Below are 20,571 nucleotides of genomic sequence, written 5' to 3' on the forward strand. Positions count from 1 at the left end.
CAATGAAATTAAAGGGCAAGGCCACATTGGTGGATGCCGGGGCTTGAACCCCCAACTTAACCAGGCTCCCTATCCATTACACTACCTCTGCCCAGTGGTATTACAACAGTCAATTCAAAAATATAATATAGGTATGCATGTTTACTAAACCATTTTTAACTGTGTCTAAATATGATTTACAGATGATAATTAATGTAGGAATAATGCTTTACAAACGAAAAATACAGCATTTAATAATAGTTTACAGGTGTTTAATAAATGCTTAACAGTGTGTAGTAGAAGAAAACAGAAACTCTTGCATAGTTGTAGGGGTTTCTGTCTGGGCCAAGGTAGTGTAGTGGATAAGGAGCTGGCCCAGCATGCAGTAGCCTGAAAAGTTGGAGGTTCGATTCCCGGCTTTCACTGTTATGGCCTTCAATTTAATTGACATGTGTACGTCGCTTGTCTGCTAAATGAATGAATGTGAATGTAATCTTTACAACTCATTTGAAAATGTGTTGCAAAGCATAGAAAGTCCTCACTTTAGATAACCACTTGTAACTCCTGAGTTAATCATGAATTATAGTATTAGGAAGTGGTTTATAAAATATGTATCCTCACCCTAACTAATCATTAGTGCATGTGTATGTAACAACTGTTAAATAATGGAAATATTACTTCATCAACAAAATATTATTGCATAATTTATTAAGTATTAACAATAATTCATTAACATATTTTAGATATAGGCTTATTTACTATGAACAAACCATTTATAACTGTGTGTACAAATACTTTATTTATGAGAATTAACATAGGAACAATGCTTTACAAATGATGAACAAAGCATTCTGTAATAGTTTGCAACTGGTTTAAAATAAGAAAATGATGTCATTTATAAGTGGTTGTTTCATTACTTATTATGACCGCCGCGCAGCGGCGTCCAAATTTCCGTCAAGGATTCCCGGGACACTGTAAGACCGGGGTACACGAAACTTGTAACCCCACATGGAGAGCATGGAACCATCGTTTTTCGTTTTGATCTGTAGCCCCGCCGCTGGACTGGATCCCCCGAAAGGAGGGTATACAGTTTTCTGTGAATATCTCGAGAACCGTAGGGTTTAGGAAGACCATTTTTTTTGCATGTTGATCTCAAAGGGCCATGTCAACCCATTCCATAACCACTCATTTCATGTATAGCGCCACCTAGTTAAACACAAAAAAAAAAAAACGAGGTGTTGTAATTGCAGGTATCTGTGACCTAACATAGTCAACACTGCACAAAATTGGAAGTGTAGGATCCTTATGACACCCTCTGAATGCACGCCAAGTTTCGTGGAATTCCATTCATGGGGGGCCACACAATAAATTAATTTATTTTACTATACACCAACTGGCCTGTAGGTGGCCAGAGACAGTTTTCTGTGAATATCTCGAGAACTGTAGGGCCTAGGAGGTCCACCTTTTTTTTGTATGTTGGTCTTAAGGGGGCATGTCAACCTATCCCATTACCACTTATTTCATGTATAGCGCCACCTAGTTAAAAATTTAAAAGCAAAACATTAGGTGTTTTCATCACAATATCTCTGGCTGACATGGTCAAAACTGCACGAAATTGAAAGTGTAGGATCATTATGACACCCTCCGAATGCATGCTAAGTTTCGTGGACTTTCGAACATGGGGGGCCTTACAATAAAATAATTTATGTGTACATTTAGTGACCGTACACCAACAAGGATTCCCGGGACACTGAAAGACCGGGGTACACGAAACTTGGTGGGCATGTAACCCCACATGGATAGCATGGAACCATCGTCGACCCCCCGAAAGGAGGGAAGGGCAGACACAGTTTTCTGTGAATATCTTGAGAAGCGTAAGGCCTAGGATGACCAATTTTTTGCGTATGTTTGCCTCCAGCGGACATGTAAACCCATTCCATATGCACACATGTGCATAAACAGATACACATGCACACACATACATTCACAGTAATCCTACGTATGACACATACTCACACAGTAGACATATATACGCATGCATGCACATGCACACACACAGGCACATAAACAGGCAAACACACAAGCACATGCACATGCACGCACACACACCCACACACACATAAACATAAACATGTACACGCACACATGCACACAATTCAAGAATTTCTCAGAATTATGAACAGGCAAGATGGGGGTGGGGTTGTATAAAATGTATTTTACATGTGAAATCTATGAACTAATCATGTTTTGGTAGTTGTTGTCTAGCAGATACCAGTGCGAATTGAGTGTGCATAATGCAATTCAGTGAGACATGATATGCCTTTCAGCGTGACTTATTTTTGTGGAAAACATGTGCTGGACTGGGCGGCGGTCATATTTTGTACAGCTCTGCGGTACATCTAGTTAAGTATGAATCATGTACTTACAAACATATTTTTTGGATAGACTTATTTACAATGAACAAACCATTTATAAATGTGTGAACAAATGCCTAACCCTACTGATGATAAATTATGTATGAACAGGAAATTACTAATGATGAACAAACCATTAACTAATAAGTAACAAAGTCTTAATAAATGATGAATTGTGTGTAGTTATTATAAAGTGTTACCAAATTGTCTATTTCAGGTATATCAATAAAAGGGCAGTTGTGTTGTTTTGATTGAGTAAAGATAAATCAAATAGCAATAACCCTATTACAGTTGCACTGAAATTACTTGGAAAACAACATTTTTTTTTTTTTAATGAAAATGCATTAAATGGTGGAAATAAGAAAAGAGCTCTTCTTTTGGTCCTTTAAGATTGAATTTCAGGGTCTTATTACCAGATTTATGAGGACATTTCATTAGCCTATGTAAATACAAGGGAGATGATATAAATAAAGCATCAACTCACCACAAATAATTCAACTGGGAAAAAAGAACAGAAAAACAAAACCATTGTGAGTTTGAAGAGAGTGTATACAATAAATAATTACATTATAAATAAATACACAATTGTACATGGTGCTCACATTTTCACTTACACATTTTAAAATTCAGTGACAAAAAGAGTCATTCTGAGAAGATTTCAGTCTTATTATTTTTATATTCATAATAAGTGGACTATGTCCTTGTTTATTGCAGTTTAAATGATGGTTGGATAGAAGAGTTCAACTAAGAGGGCTGTTTCTCTATTGTGTCTGGTCTTCCACATATGACACAACAAGACTGTTGTAATGAGTGATCCTGTTTATGAGAAAATCTTTGTGTCCCATGTCATTAGAGACGAGGAGGAATATAAAGCCGCTGTAATCACGCATGGTGATGATTCAGTGTGGTCCATCCATGTACACTGGGATGACCAACGACATCTCTTGTCAATAGGAGGACACTTACTAGCTTCTCTGGTCAGTGCAGCTGCTGTATCTTTAAGTGAGACCATGCACCATCCTTCCCTTGGTGTTTACCATTGTTAATATTAAAGAGAGAGAAGTGCTACACACTATGGCTTCATATTGAAGCATTTATTTAGTGACAATGTTTCGGCTGGGGCCTTCATCAGATCTTGTACCATTGGTAGTACCATTGTTAAAATAAAACCTTGCTCCTGCTTTTTCCACCATTGGCTGACTTAATCTTTTATTCTCTCTCTCTTAAAACACACACACACACACACACACACACACACACACACACACACACACACACACACACACACACACACACACATTGGCTGACTTAATCTTCATGTGGAGTATAAAGCAGTTAACTTCTAATGCTGGTGTTCTCCAACAATGTAATAAGAGACCTAAAACAGACTTGTGTCTCATGCTTGCTCTCTCCTCCTTTTTCTCTCTCTCTAACACACACACACACACACACACACACACGCACACACACTTTTTCCAGTTTGTTTTCCAGCATTGTTCGGTGAGTGTTTATTAGAGGCTTGTGGTGCTGATGACGGGGCAACTCATGGTCCAGTTGTGCAGCGTTGTCAAGTTGTTGTGCATGGACACATTCCCTGTCAGGGAAATTTGATCAGATACGTCCACCACAACTAACTCAGCACAACTGTGTTGCAAATCATCACCTCATCAAGGAGGGTAAGAGTGTGCATTAAATACAGTTTGATGTAATTTAATTAGTACAGGAGTTGATGGACATCAATTAATGGTTATTAACTATAACCCTTCATATTCATTAAGGCTGGCAACAAAAAGGCTTTAGAGTACGTAAATATGTTCCCATTTTACTGACTAAATGAATGAAGACTGATTCAAATGCATGCAGTGACCAAGAGTTTGAATTACTGGCATATTTAGCTAAACCATAGCAATTCAGTAAAACCTCTGAAATGACACTATATTGATTTTGGAACAATGTACTACCCCGTTTAAAATCAGAGGAATTAGGAAGTGTGCATAATTGTGAAGCATAGTACATATTGCTCTGATGAAGTGCAGTGTGGTCGAATGTCGGCATGTTTGGTTTTGCCTTGGCCAAAAATAAACTGGTGATGACTCCAGTTCTATGAAGAGTTGTGTGTGCTACCACATTAACTTGTGTATTTAGTTTAGAATTGTACCTACAGTATGTGCTGATAAGATATAACTGATATGAATATGCTGTTAAGTACTTTAAATGTTTGTCTTTGTTTAAGTGCTTGTCACGTTAGGATTCATGAAATACATACATTTAAAACAGATATTTGTCCTTGACATGCAAGACTACAATGTCCAACAAGTTTGTGTTAGCACAGGGGTTCCCAAACTTTTCCACGACAAGGCCCCCCAAATACCACTAGGTTCTGGCCAAGGACCCCCTTGATGTGTTATTAAACCCATCGACAATACTACGGCAAATGTAAAAATACATTAAGCTAATCCTAATAATTATTTTAGCCACAAGCACTTCGCGATGGAGCATAAAAATGGCATTTGGGGCTTTCTGCTATATGAGAGCTATCGCTCTACTATTATTATTCCCAGTCATTATCATTGAAAATATAATGTTCAGATATGCGACAAATTATTATAATGGTATAACAACCCTTATAGTAATAGGTATATTTTTAAAATTTCAAATGTATTTATTTGTTGCTTTTATTTTTCCTTCCAACTTGCTGAGGCCCCACCGGGCACCCCCTCGCGACCCCGGCCCCCACTTTGAAAACCACTGTGTTAGCACACCGGTTCTTTTTCACAATGAGTACCACCTCAGAAAACAGTTGGCTCTCCAAGTACCACCATTAAAATGCAGTAGCATAGGCCAATTTATCTACATATTTTACATTGTGCATACTCTTTTGTCATTTTCTTTTCAAAAAGACAAACATTTGGCTTCAGTGATCCTATTTATATGATTTTTTTATTACAGCGGGGAAAAAAAGTATTGAACATGTCAGACACCAAACAGGACGAGGACCACAAAAGAGTCACGTTCAAAAGTTTATTTAAGGGTTGGGGGTTAAGGGGGTTTCAGGGGGGGGTACAGGAGTTCCAAGAGTCTGCGTGTGTGTGTGTTCCCCAGTAGCCTAACAGCTTGATGGCAGGAGCTGGATGATCCGGGAAGTCCTGGGGGAAACACACACACAACAGCAATTGAAACGAAGCAGCAGTACAGTCAAGGACTAGGCGGTATTCGTAGAAGAGGGACGGAAGGCAGGTCAAGATTACCAGGGCTGGAGAACACAGAAGTAGTCGAGCGGGTCCGGGATCACAGGCAAAGAGTCAGAGGCGTTTTCCAACACAGGCAGGTAACTGGTGCTGGTTGCAGACGATCTGACAAGTGTGGACTGAAAAGCAAGGCTTTATATACAGGGCATGATGAGTGGTGAATGCAGTGCAGCTGGTAGGTAAACGAGGGTGAGGCAGAGCAGAGCAGGAACAGGTGGAGGTCATCAGACTTCAATCAGCGCGTGTTACCAGGCAGAGAGAGAGCTCATGACAGAACACGTCAACATTTTTTTCAGTAAGTATACTTCCAGTGTGGCTATTCACATGAAATTTTCTCCAGACATTAGTATTAACTTAGATAATCCACACATATTAAACAATCCAAACATTAATGTCCATAAGTAGAGTTATGAGTAAAAAGAGTTTTGTGGAAAAGCCATTATTTGTAATGAGAGCTTCAACGCATTTCCTGTATGACTAAACTAATCAGTTGCAATATTCAGGTGTGATTTTGGCCCATTCTTTTAAGCAGATAGTATTGAAGATTCCAGGGGTCCGACTTGTAAATCCTGATCTTTAGGTAACTTCCAAAATTGTTCAATTGGTATTAAAGTCAGGGCCTTGATTTCCTTTCTCTGAAACCAATTGAGAGTTTCCTTTGCTGAATGCTTTAGATCATTGTCCTGCTGGAAGGTCTAGCCACGTCTCATACTCATCGTCCTGGTGGATGGCAAGATTCTCCCAGGAAAAATCGCTCTGTGAAATTGTGTGAAGTCTGCCAGTACTATGAGATGAAAAACAGCCCCACACCTTGATGCCTCCACCTCCAAACCTCACTGTTAGTATGGTATTTTTAGGGTGATGCACAGTGCCATTTCTCCTCCAAATATGGTGTGTAGTATGACATCCAAAAAGTTAACATTTTCTTTCGCCTGACCAGAATACATTCTTTCAGTATTTAATAGGCTTGTCCAAATGTTGTGTAGCAAACTTTCAACGAGTTTCGACATGTTTTTCTTCAGTAATAGTCATGTGGGGTGAGCGTGCATAGAGGCCATGGTGGTGGAGTGCATTGTATGATTTTCTCTGTAACAATTGAACCTGCTGCCTCCAAGTCTTTCTGGAGCTTTCTCCAAGTGGTCCTTGGCTCTTAGGCTACATTTCTGACTATCCTTCTGACTTCCTGGTCAGAAATCTTGTGAGGAGATCCTGTGCATGGCCAATTGATGATGCAGTGATGTTCCTTCCACTTGCAGATAATGGCTCCAATACAGCTTACTGGATGATTCTTAAGTTTTGAAATCCATCTGTAACCAGTTCCACTGATATGTTTTGCAACAATAATGTTGCAAAGGTCTTGGAAGAGCTCTTTGCTTTTACCTATTATGAAATGTTTCTTGTGTGACACCTTGGTAATGAAAAACCTTTTTATAGCTCATTAATATATACTAATCCATCTTATATAAATATATATATATATATATACCTGTTTAAGGAAGTTTTTTAACAAAAGAAGCCCAGTCTTGATTACAGTGACCTGAAAAACTATAGGCCTATTTCCAAATTACCTTTTGTTTCAAAGATCCTGGAAAAAGTTGTTCTCTCTCAGGTCACTTCTTATTTGAATGCTTTCAACATCCTAGATACATTTCAGTCAGGTTTTAGAAAACTTCATAGCACCAAATCTGTTCTACTTAAGGTGCAAAATGATATTCTTTGCTCAGTAGATAATGGTTCTTGTGCCCTCTTAGCACTTCTTGACCTTAGTGCTGCTTTTGATACCATTGACCATAGCATCCTGTTAAAACGTCTGGAGGATGAAGTTGGTCTGCAAGGGGTGGTGTTGAAATGGTTCACATCATATCTGAATGATAGAACATTCTCTGTAAGATTAGGTAATTGCTCTTCGTCCATTGCATCTATCAAATGTGGTGTCCCTCAGGGTTCCATTTTAGGCCCTCTGCTATTCTCCCTATATATGCTGCCTCTTGGCTCCACTGACTTAGAAACTGTAATCCATGCTTTTGTTACATCTAGGCTGGACTATTGTAACTCTCTGTATTTAGGTCTGAACCAATCTACCCTTGCTAGACTTCAATTAGTCCAAAATGCAGCAGCTAGGCTTCTTACTGGAACAAAGAAACATTTGCACATAAGTCCTGTGCTTCTCCTATCAGTCCCAAAGGCAACCCTTAAAACTAAAGGTGATAGAGCTTTTTCTGTTGCTGCCCCTAGACTCTGGAACAATCTCCCTAGAAATTAAGTCCTCTCCCACCATCAGTAGTTTTAAATCAAATTTAAAGACCCATCTTTTTTCTTTGGCCTATAATGTCCATTAATTTCTCCCCTTGTTTGGTTGTTTATTTTTATTTTATTTATTTAATCTTATTTCTATTTCTTTTCTGCATTATATTAACTGGCATCTAACTTTACTGTACATCTTTCTCTAGGCCTATAGTAGTAGTAGTAGTAGTAGTTTCAGTAACCATATGTTTATTTTTATCTACAATCATAATCTGTTTATTATTATTATTTTGTATTTTATTTTGTCATTTATGTCTTTATTTTTTGTTTTTATTACTGTTTATTTTATTTCTGAGCACCTTGGGTCAATAACATTGCGTTTAAGTGTGCTATATAAATAAATATGACTTGACTCGACTTATATTCATTTGCACAGATATGAGGGATAATTACTCTAACTGCGTATAGAGTCCAGCTCGTTCCTGGCCATTCCTTGCCTTTGTGCACTGCTTTTTCTTAGCGTGTTCAATACTTTTTCCCTGTGCCATTCCACTTTTTTGCTCATAACTCTACTTATGGACATTAATGTTTGGATTTTTTTTACCTAAGTTAATACTTTTTTACCTAAGTTAATACTAATGTCTGGTGAAAAATTCATGCAAATAGCCTCACTGGAAGTACCGGTATACTTACTGAAAAAAATGTTGACGTGTTCAATACTTATTTTCCCCGCTGTATATACATTTTGATATCATTTGAAGTGATTATTTCATCTTTATGAAAAAAAAACAAAAAACACCTCCAGAGTTCCGCTAGAGAGAGTCCCTTTACCACAATTTGAGTTAGCACATTTCTGAAAGAGATAGGGGGAGGTCTTTTTAAACACCTCATAGAAGGACACACACAACACCCAACCAATAACTCATTGTTAAATTTTATTCATATTAATAAATAAACAAACTGAGCAATGTCTTGCTTTGTAGCTGTCCATTGTTTTTCTGTATCAACCATATTTCCATTTCATTGACTTTAATGCAGATTGTGGTCAGGCTATCCAAAAAAAAAGGACTTTTCCCCGATATTTACAAAAATACTGACACATTCAACATCATGTGCAACCCTTCCATAAACATTCAACAAAATAATAGCAGAGTTCATTTTTATTTAAGTGTGTTTTCATTTTAAGCTTTATTGGGTTGACATTCCCACCCAATATGGCTAGACTATAAGAGCTAATACTTGGGCACACCCAGTTGCTGTGTCAATTCAGGCTTCTCAAATTCATTATGGCCTTTGTGTCACTATAAATATGTAAACAGTATTTTGTTTTTGTTTGTTATAACATCCATGTTGTCCCCTCCCTCACAAGGCACATTTACTGCTCAAGACAGAAATCTCACCATCACAAATTGTCCAAACAAAGTCCAGTAAACACATTGAATATGGAAATATGGCTACATATCCAAACATTCCTAAGTAAAAATGTAATGTAAGAGGCAAACTAGACAAAATATGACAAACTGCAACCCACAACAGAACTTTACCATCTCAAACAAAGTAATCCATCACAATGCTATGTAATGCTATGACAAGCAAAAGTACCGTCCTGTTTTACAAATTGTTGGTGGTGTACGTCTATATCAAAGCTTATAGACTTTTTTTTCTGTAGCAACAAGAAACCATTTTATAAGACAAGGGAAAAAAATGGCTTTCACTCAACTCTACAAATAAATTACGTTCATAGTGTTAACCTATCCTGGGGTGAAACTTACCCAAAGGCTAACCTGCACTATGCTCTTGAAGCAAATAAACAAATAAACAAACAGCAATGCAAACAGAAATCACCTTATGGGGAGTTTCACAGTCACTGGGATTATATTCACTGGTCCATATGATTTCTCTAGTCTCTATTCCATAGACAGACAGGCGAAAGCATGGTCAATCTCCCACTAGAAAACACTGAATCCTCATAGAGAAGACAGAGGCTGTGTTCCAATTTGCATACTTCCGCACTTACAATACCTAATTTGTAAGTACAGAAGTATGCTAATCGGAACACAGTCAGAGAGAATTTACCACTGGCTAGCCGTTTAAGACTAGCGCATTGCTTCCCTTTCACATTTAGATCTAGAGGCGGCTAAGCAGCTCCACCAAGCCCTGCTGTACACCCTAATAAACGGTCTCTGTTTCCTGCTAGGAATCTTCGGGCCAACAATCGGCTTTTTTTGACAGACGAGGGTTAACATTCATCTTCTTGAGTGGCCTGGTGCCCACTCGGCACAGAATCACACACACGCAAACTCCTCACTACTGTGGATGAGACAAGAAGGGGTGGGGACTCTGAAGAGACAGTACGCAAAGGGAGGTAGGTAATGACTGTGAACCCCACAAACAGGTACAACTTTAAGAAGGTATTTAAAGACTTCCGAGAAACAATCTGTGCGTACAAGATGCACACATCTACGTCTGTATGTAGGCTTCAGGTTGAAGAATCACTGCAACCGTTTTTTTTTTTTTTTTTCCATTTCTTTTTTCTATCCTTTTTTTTTATCCATTTCTTTTTTCTATCCTTTTTTTTTTTATCCATTTCTTTTTTCTATCCTTTTTTTCCATCGCCTCCTTCTTCTTCCCATGTCCGAAGGGGGGTGTAAGGAGGGCAGGCCTAAGCGGCAGTGGCCGAAAACTTCCACAACGCCTCCCTCTCAAACTCCTCCATCTCCTCCTCGAGCGAGTCGTCCAGCACGTCGGCCAGGTCCTCCAAGATGTCCGCCACGTCCTCGGCGAAGTCGCTGAAGAGCAGGCGCTCGTGGTCGAAGACGCCGCCGTCGGGGGAGAAGAAGCCGGCGGTCAGCTCCAGGAGCGCCTCCTTGCTCTCGCCGGTGGACGCCGGCAGCTTGCTCAGGTAGCTCTCCAGCAGGGCCTGGAACTCCGAGAGCTCCACGGCGACCAGCCCCTCGGCCTCGGCGCAGCCGGCCGCCCCCGAGCACGCGCGGACCGGCCCAGGGGTTCCGCCGGAGCTTCTGCTCCTGGTGCTTCCAGAAGTCGTCGCCTGCCGTGCTTGTGGTCACTGGGTTTCTCGTGGCTGCGGTCTTCCTGGTGGTGGCGGTCGTGGTGGTGGTGGTGGGCGGAGTGCTTCTTGAAGGACTTGGCCTCCCACGGCCGCTCGCTCTTCCTCTTCTCGCGCTCCTCCCTGCGCTCGTGCTTCCGGCCGTCCCAGTCCTCGTGGTACTTCCTCCAGGCGTCCTGCTTGGACTCCATCTTTCCGTTCTTCCGCTCCTTCTCTCCTCCTCTCCACTTCTCAGGCTCCTCATGGTGCTTCTGTTTCCCATGATCCTTCTTTCCTTCCCGTTTACCACCGTCTTCTTTTCTGCCATTCTTCTTGCTCTCCCATTGGCTCTTGTGCTTATCACTCTTGTCTTCCCGTTGCTCGTCTCTCTCCTTCTTGCCACCCCATTGGTTCCCTTGCTCCTTCTTCCCCACCCACTTCCTGTTCTGGTCCTTTTTGGCGTCGGTCTCCGTCCGCTGCTGCTGATTCCTCTTCCAGTCGTGCCTCTTGTCCAGACGCTCGGCCTGTTCGCTCAGCCTCTTCTGCATCTCCACCAGCCCCTCCCGCACGCCCTTCTTCCTCCCCACCGACCTCTTCATCCCCTCCAGACGCTTGCGGCTGTCCTCCAACAGGCTCTTCTGCCTCTGGAGCTCTGCCTTCAACCCATCCTCACCTCCTTCCTCCTGCTCCACCCCCTCCACCTGCACTGGAACTTCAGGGATTTGATTGGCTGTCTCGGGCTGGTCGGTTGGCGGCGCGACTGTGTCTGTAGGCTCGGTTTCTGATTCCCGAACTAAATCAAAGAGAAAATAAGAAACATATATGTACGGTATAGTACAAGTGATTGAGGTATAGAAATAATCAGATATCGCAGTTCTTTTCAGCACAACAACTTACACTTATTCATTTGGCTGACGCTTTTATACAAACTTCCATTTCAGTGCGACTTACAAATATTACAAGGGCCTTTCTCACCAGAGCACTCTGGGGTTACAGTAAGTGCTTTGCTCAAGGGCACAACCGTGGCAGCCGGGAATTAAACCCACATCTTTCTTTCTGCCCCTTGGCCACTACTCTACCACCGCCCACAACCATCACAACTAGGTGATAGTCCTGTGTTCAGTGACTGCCCCGTACCGGTTAGCTGGGACAGTTCTGCCACTCGGACTCGGAGGCTCTCCAGCTCTTCTCTCAGGCCAGGCATAGCCGCGAGCTCCTCCTTCAGCTTGACGTTCTCTTTCTGCAGGGGTCCGCCCCCTTCCTCGCCCGGTTGAGCAGCGGCGCGTAGAGCCTGGTCCAGCGCCTCCTTCTGGGACTAGGAGAGAGAATACAGCGTGAGACTTCATTTGCTTCCTCATATCATATCCCATTAAGAATAGGCAACACTTCACTTGACAGTATCGACATAAGAGTGATATGACACTGTCACATGACACATGAACCCTAACCCTTGGGTTCACCTAATCCTAATCCTAACCCTAACTTGTCAGGCAAAAACAGAATGACACTTAATGACAGAGGCGTTATGCATGCCATAAACGTTTATGACTTGTTTATGACACGTTCATGACAGTGTCATGTCACTCTTATGTCGATACTGTCAAGTAAAGTGAACCCTAAGAATAAGAGAGATGGACAAGAGATGGACTAGCCTATTAGCTTTTTTTTGTAGCATTTTTTTGGGCTTTATTAATAGGAAAGTGAAGAAACGGGATCAGGAAATGACCCGGGTTGGACTAGAACCCAGGACCCCGTGGGCACTTGGACCCAGATGTAGTGCGGGCACTGTAGCCAGTTACGCCACAGCATCCGCAAGAGATAGACTGTTCTTTGATCAAAAGGCGCACTTTGATAAACAGGGATGAATAGGCTTACCTGGGCCAATACATTATATGTAAATATTTTATACATATCTTTTTTTCTGTGTAAACCTCTTAAATAGAAATACTTATGAAATAATAAGTTCGGTTTTGCCGGAGGATGACAGAAACAAAACATTTTTTTTTTTTTTAAACTTTAAAAACTATTAGGCCATTAAAGTAACTGATACACAACACATTACGGTGTCCAAGTTTATGACAAAGCCAAAACACACTATGCATAGCATGTGAACAAGCACTAGAGGACTACACTTGAGTACTCTATTTGCAGACATTACTATTTAAAGCCTCTTACACTCAAATGAATGTAAACATTGTGTTAGTACACGCAAGGCCAGCGGAAATTGATACCCTTACTGACACTGCTGTCATCGAGTTGTGCAGCTAAACTATATTTAATATCCTGCTTATGGGAGGAGGAGGAGGAGGAGGAGGAAGGAAAGCTTCACATGAGAAAGAAGCGGCTCAAAAATTGAACGGGAGAAGAAGGGAAAACAAAATGGCTGACTGACCTGGAGCTGAGATTCCAGCATGGCAATCTGTTGGTTTTCTTGAGCAAGTCTTTCCAAGAGTTCCTGGAATCAAATCAAGAGTTAGACACACAACCAGAACCAGACACAGAACAGGATCAGAACTTTTGGTGCAGCTTCTAACATGTGGTTATTTCACAATGTGCTCGTATGAAATTAGAACATGTTGTTATTTCACAACGTGCTAACAATTAAATTAGATTTACTGTTTAGAAAATTGTACTAGTGTTAGTTATGTATTCAGATACTGTTCAGACACACACTATCGATCATTAACTTGCTTGCTTTGCTTGCTGATATAAAGTGCATTGCCAGGAACATCAATTACAAGACCCACTGAGATACAAGTGAAGGAAGGTGTTGTGCCTTGCCAACATAGTGGAAATCGAGGAAGAATGCTGACCTGTTCAGTCATTTCTGAGCCATCAAAGCCATCATCTGTCAAGAGATACAACAAGTGTTGTCAGCATTCAAAAAGACCAAATGACCAGACCGTCATAATGTAGAATGTAGATGATGTCTCTGTCATGTGTTTTTCAGTTTTGCAGCCATTAAACAGCTTCAATATGTTTAAATAAATACATAACATCCAAGATAGTTATGTAAGTGCATTTCTCATCTATTATCCAAAAAAAGAGGCCAGTAATGCAAGTAATTCTGTGCATTTTGAAGTGACTGTGTGGAAGAAATGTCAAGGCTACTACACACTTAAGCTGCCACTCATGAAATCCATTCAAGAACATTTCACTAAGGCCTAGAAAACACCACACAACTAGTGCCATACAGCCTCATGCATTGGAACCCACAGCGAATGCATGGTGAGTGCTCCAAGTCCTCAGAATCCATGCCAGCAAAAAAAGACAGCTATCTAACCTTTGGCATATGCATTGAATGTATATACGACGTCCTGGCTGAGACTCGTATGTCTGTATCAACAAGTCAGGCTCAGTCAGTGGTCAGCACAGTACTGGCTAATCTACCTCAGGTTTGGACTCTCTAAAACCTTACTAGCAATACAGCATCTGACAGAAAGCCAAACCCAAGGTCATTAAGAGGTTTAGGAGTACGGTAACAAATATGTGATAGAATGTTTGCAATCCGAGACTTCCGTATTATGATGCAACAATTACCCTCAGAGATTTTCCCCATAGACTGTATAAAAGAACACTGAAACTATAAATCGTTTGCGTAGAATTCTAGAAGGAACCAAGAAAATAATTCACTCCTCAACAGATTAAGAGGTTTAGGTGGGAGGGCACCAAAGCAGAATAACCAGACAACGTGCGTGCAAGCTGGCTGCCAATGCCATTAAGCGACACAGTGGGGCATAAACCTTTATCCCTACGGCCTCCCTCACTCACTCACTCACTCACTCCTGTCCCATACCTACTGCACCACTCTCCTCGGCCACCAACACACCTGTAAACAGAGAACACCTAAGCCCAAGATGGACGACCCCTGAAGACACGTTCATGCATTGCACAGTGTGCAAGGTGGTGTAATTCCAAACCACGCTATTTAAAGCCGATAATTAGATCGTGGCTTGATCATTAACGTCAAGGGTTACGAACTGAATGTGCCCAGCTACATTTCCTGTCTGGAATCCAGTCTTAAATAACCTGAATCACACTTCATTAGCGGTACTGCATAGTAAGGATTTAAAGATCATTCATTAGCAGATGACTGTAAAATAGACCTAATGGGCCTACACTGCCTACAGGCCAGACATGTGCCCAAGGGTCCAAATGATATTTAGGTTGTACCCTGGAACCAAACTGGTGTCCAAAACGAAGCGAAGAGCAACAGTGGCTCTTCATGACCCATGTTTTGGAGCATACTTGTACTGGTATCCTAATTGTTTTGCAGTTACGACCAATGGTGTATTCTCTTCCCTCAGCATTTAAATAGACATGGCAAACAGTGACCAGTACAGGTATAAGTACTTGATGACAAACATTATTACGGCTGATTTACTGTAAAGATGACTGGAAATCCTTGCAAAGTAGCAACATTAATTCTGCCGACACATTTGAATGATTTTGTGCTTACATTCCATTTCCATGGTAACTCTCTGTCCAACTCCCAACACGTTTATGGAGAACTACCTCCTGAAATTGTTGGTGACCGGTCGCAAACATTCACGGAAAACTCAGAAAACTGTTTGTCTATGTTTGCGAATTTGAATGCACCTAAGGTCCCACCACGGACTCCTCTCTCCTAAGACAGACCTGAAAAGAAGAGGGAGCCCAGGCACAGGAGGACCAGGGCGCCCACGATCAGCTTGTTGAGGGCGAAGCCGTGCTTCTCCTCTCGCCTCTCGGCCAGCTGGAACTCCTCTTCCTCCTCGTCTTCGTCCTCCGAGCTTCGGCCCAGCGCGGGCTCGGACGGTGACACGTGCCTCTGGCGCAGGCCGTCTCCCTCAGCCCCTGGCTCAGGCCGGACCACCTCCTCAATGGGCACTAGGAGGGAGAGAAGGAGAGACAATGAAAAGAAGAGAGAAGGAGAGAGAGAAGTCAACAGTTAGGAAATTATAATGTAATATCAAAGCACATAGGACTACAAAACAATAGTGAATCTACTTAACTTATGACAACATACTTCCATGTATCTATAAGTAAATGTATGATTATATTGTATATTTTTTGTTGTTGTTTATTTTGCTTTTGTTAGTTGCTTGTTTTGTCTTATTTTCTTTTAGAAGTGTAAAGTGTAATGAAACCATGTTGCACTGCACTATAAATAAATTAAATAGTTGATACCTTGTAATAACTATGATGCACTACCCTATGATAACATATGAAGTACACTGTAAATACACAGTACAGAAACAAAGACTCTCTCTCTCTCTCCACACACACCAGTGTAATCCTCTCATTACCTGCTTCCACTGGCTCCACATTCTGCTGCTCCATCACGTCAGCATCCTCCTCCGAGGGCGGCTCCTCTCCGTACTCCTCCTCCTCCTCCTCCTCCTCTTCCTCCTCCTCCTGTGGCTGTGCGGAGGCAGACCTGGCGGTCTCTGGCTCCAGGCCAACAGGACCAAGGCCTCCCTCCGCCGGACTGGCCTCAGGTGTGGGGGTGAAACTGGAGAGGGGATGACCCTGCATGGACAGAGTCAGGTCCTCAACTCTCTCAGGAGCAGGGGTCTCCACTGGGGCAGGGGCAGGACGAGGAGCCTCTGGGGCAGAGTGGAAATCAAGGGTCACCTCTGCAGCCACGGCCTCTGGAGTGGGGCTTCTCTCAGTTTGTGGTTCAGTGACAGGGCTTTCCCGGGTAAGGAGGACCTCAGGGGCAGGGGCAATTGGGGCAGGTGGGGCATCTGGGGGGGAGATGTCAGGAGTGGGGCTACTTCCAGGAGGCACCTCGGGGACAGAGCTCTCTGGGACCCGAGATTCAAGAGTGGCGGCCTCCGCAGCGACAGCTTCCTGGACAGCAGGGCTTTCTTCTGGAAGACCTTCGGGGGAGGGGCTGTGTTGAGAGAGGGGTTCAGGGGCGGGGCTTTTTCCCCACGACAGGACTTCAGGGGTGTGGCTCTCCGGGACGAGGAGTTCCTCCGCGGGGATCTCGTGGCCGTAACCGACGTCGGTAAACACGTCAGAGGCGCGCGGAGCGAAGGCGGGCTCCTCGGAGAAGAGCAAGGCTGCTTCCGAGGAGATGGCGAAAGGGGTGGAGCCCAACAGGTCACTGTCGGGCGGCGAGCTGATAACGGTGTCGTGGATGATGGGAGCGTGGATGTCTGGGTCAAACTCGCCTTCCTCGAAGCCCGAGAAGGAGGGGCCTACGAAGGTCGCCGCCTCACACACCTCTGGGGAAGTTTCCTGGCATACCGGCTGCACACACCAAACAACACAAATCACACAACCATTTATACAACTCCATTTAGGAAACCACTGAATCCAACTGCTACCCCATTATAGGATGGAGTCAGCGATGGAAGTGACGTGTGTTAATGTTTATATTTCAAATTATTAGCAGACACTTTTGTCCACTGCATGCAACTGCTACCCCATTAATGTGCAATGTGGAACAAAAAAAAAACTGCAAGACTCTGGAAACTACTTGACTAGCCAATGCTCCTTTGACATTAGCAAATATGAGTGTGAGGATGTGAGGTGAAGCAGTGAACCTGGCAGCCTGCAGTACTGAAGAGACACTGGAAATGCTCACCCATGGGGCAACTAATCACAGTATCAGTTCATATGATCAAGACACGTTGATTTAAAGGTGCAGTCAGTGATCATACGCATTTCAAGCCCATATTTGTTCTGTCACATGGGGCAATCATCTCTTCACGACCCACTAGCTGCTCATTCTGTGAGTACACTGTAAAAAACCTGGTCTCTGTGGGCAGCCCAGGCTCCAAAAACTGGGAACAAACAAAGTGTGGGCAGCCTGTCCCCCCAAACAAAAACGAAACCCTGTGTGGAGTTTCTCAGGCAATAGTGAAGACAGGTGTGAGCTACCTCCCTGGTATGTTTCGTTTGGTCCTTGGTTAAAATATAATATATGTTGTTTTGGAAAAACGAACTGCTAATAATTTTAACTATGAAAATAAATATAAACAAACATGACTTCCTGCGCTAGCGCTGACCTCACCTTTAAGTTCTGCAGGTAAAAAAAAAATATATCAGTGGGAATGTGCCTGAATGACATTGGTCAGTAACGCTGCGTGGCAATATCGCTGTGCACAGTCACCTTCAAAAACGTACCTGTTGGCCCTCCTCTGACAACACTGGTTCGACTGGAGGATCAAGCCCACTCACGTCACGGTCCAGAGGAACACCTGCTAAAACACAAGCCTTGGTACATAAAAAAAAAAACTACAAATACAAGTACATTAAAAAACTACAATTCCTACTGTCAAGTGCACACAAAGAACACACTGTTAATCCACTTTGTAGTCTGGCGGAAGGAGCGTTTCATGCTATTCTTGGATTTAGGCACGGAGTTTGTTTGCTCTACTCACAGGATTATGGTCTTGTGCCTCAAACAAATGAGAGATCTGAATAATCCTTAAACATTTTAGACAATGGGCCTACAACACAGATCCCAGAAGCCCTAGAATACTATCCCTTTCAACCCTTTAATCGTCTAATGTTCTTTTTTTTTTTTTTTTTTTTAAATGCCACGAGTTCAGACAGAAGTTAAGTACCAGCTTCGGCTAGGGTTAGTGAGCAGACTTAGAACAGAGAAACATACACAAGTAAAAATGCAATAGACATAAAAATTAAAAAAAAGATAAAATGGAAACCATGGGAAGCGGTCCATGGTATTTGTGAGCCAACAATGGGCGTCGCAATGACACTTCAGTATTCAGGAATTCTACCTGTTCCTTCCTCTGGAAGCCCTGGAACTCCACAGAGACTTCCGGTGCCGTCGTCAGGCCCTACTGTTTCAACAGCAGCCTCCTACAAAAAGATAATTCATTATTTAAAAATGTCCACTTTTTCAAACCCCTCCAAAACAGTCAATGTTGGAATTTAGAGAACTCATAATCTATCAGAAGAGCTTTGATAAAAACTAAATTTAGATATTAAAATTATACTATAAAAGTGACAAATCTGCATGATGAGACAACCTTGTCCATATCATAAAGTCCACAAGTTCATCACATTAATAAATACATTAGACTAATGTTTTGATGAGCCAACACCAATGACTGCCAACCCCAATGTCAACACCACTGGTTAAAAATAATGTTAGTACATTTGACACTACATTGCCTAAACCATTGCAAACTTGTCAATTATAACATCAGGCAGCTAATATGGCAGATGTCCTTGCCTCTGGGGAAAGGATGGTCCAGCTATTTGTAGAGGACCCACTACTGCCGGTGCTGTGGTCGGACATCGCCCCCTCGTGGAAAAGGACAACACCTGCAAACACAATGATTTCATCTGTCGAGGTGACTCATCTCACCTGTGTGGGGATCTTGACACCAGACACTTATAAATTAGCATGACTTGCACAGAGTCGCACGCCTATATGGTTAAAATATCACTCATCATTGATTTGCAGGCGTCGGTTCTCTGATAACACAGCTGGTTGACTAGCTAGCACAGGGTGAAGTCGTACGGAAACGTTACAGTGGTTAAACGTGATTTCATCATACGAAAAAAAAAAAAAACATGATAATAACATTTTAACATGTTTCACATGGCTACTACTGTGCTCGTATTCAGTGCTGTGAAACCCAGTCGTCTACAGACTGATAATGTTATCTTATCTACAACTATGACATTAACTTAATGTTACATAACATAGACATAGGAACAGTAGTTGTGTGCTGTCTGTCTGTCAGTGCTAAAGACGGGAGAATTTCTATCTGTAACGTCCGTACCTTTGGAACATAACGTTAAACATAAGCAACTGACGACCCCAAAAACGTGACCAAAAATGGTCAAACGGCTTGAGGGAGAAAGTTACCCACGCTTACGACTTAATGACTATGGGTTGACAACACAAAACTGCGCCATCCCATACCCTTAACTAACGTTATTGTTATCATCCTGGAAATGAAGCTTGGTAATGCACGCCAACAGTTAGCTATTAGCTAAGCTTGCTAACACACAATTTCAACAAATGTCTCGCGAAACTAATCTACTTACGCTAACTATATCTAGCATGTTTACATTTCATTTATCTCTAGGACTACCAGGCTTTATTGTTAGCACGTATTAGCCAGCTAGCTAGCTTTCCAATAGAATTAGATGTAATGTTAGCTTTAGCTGTGCGTGTCCACGGACAATCACAGGACTTAACAACAGTGACAACAACTAAGCTGAACAAGTGTGAAGTTTAACAAACGTCGTCTTACTTACCCTATAACAAAAACTGTCCCTCAGTTTTAAAAGACTAAAAATATGTCTTCTGTCCACTGTTCGTATGGATCTCCTTTCACGAACTTCGGAACTTTGGGAATTCCAGACTGCGTTGATCTTACGTTGTCCTTTCTATTCCAATGGGATATCAGTGGAGTGCAGACGTAACGACTCTCAGACAGTTGGCAGCCAATTGAAATTTTGTGTCTGCGAAACGGAGCATTTTCTTGGATGAGTGACAGTGACAGGTGACAGTGGACGTCTTTACATTGACTAGGGAGAAACTAAAAGCTGAGGAAGACTTACAAGGCGTATTTATATACAGCGAGAGAGAGGGAGCTCTACCCAGCAGTGGACCGACACGTCTCTACTGCTATTTCTGAGGGGGATTCCCTAAGGAGAAATCCCT

General features: G+C 42.2%; 1 protein-coding gene across 1 annotated transcript; it reads right to left on the reverse strand.

Moving 5' to 3' along the window:
• Window positions 1–8,803: 8,803 nt before the first annotated feature.
• pbxip1a (pre-B-cell leukemia homeobox interacting protein 1a) lies at window positions 8,804–20,435 on the reverse strand. Its single transcript, XM_048229367.1, is given in 13 exon segments — window positions 8,804–10,890; window positions 10,892–10,932; window positions 10,934–11,724; window positions 12,069–12,246; window positions 13,324–13,386; window positions 13,745–13,779; window positions 14,728–14,760; window positions 15,570–15,800; window positions 16,220–17,171; window positions 18,051–18,124; window positions 18,668–18,749; window positions 19,126–19,217; window positions 20,163–20,435. Coding segments are annotated over 12 exon segments (2,889 nt in total). The 5' UTR covers window positions 19,192–19,217; window positions 20,163–20,435; the 3' UTR covers window positions 8,804–10,547.
• Between the last annotated feature and the right edge of the window lie 136 nt (window positions 20,436–20,571).

Source organism: Alosa alosa, chromosome 20, assembly GCF_017589495.1.
Source record: "Alosa alosa isolate M-15738 ecotype Scorff River chromosome 20, AALO_Geno_1.1, whole genome shotgun sequence".
NCBI classification, from domain to species: Eukaryota; Metazoa; Chordata; class Actinopteri; order Clupeiformes; family Clupeidae; genus Alosa; species Alosa alosa.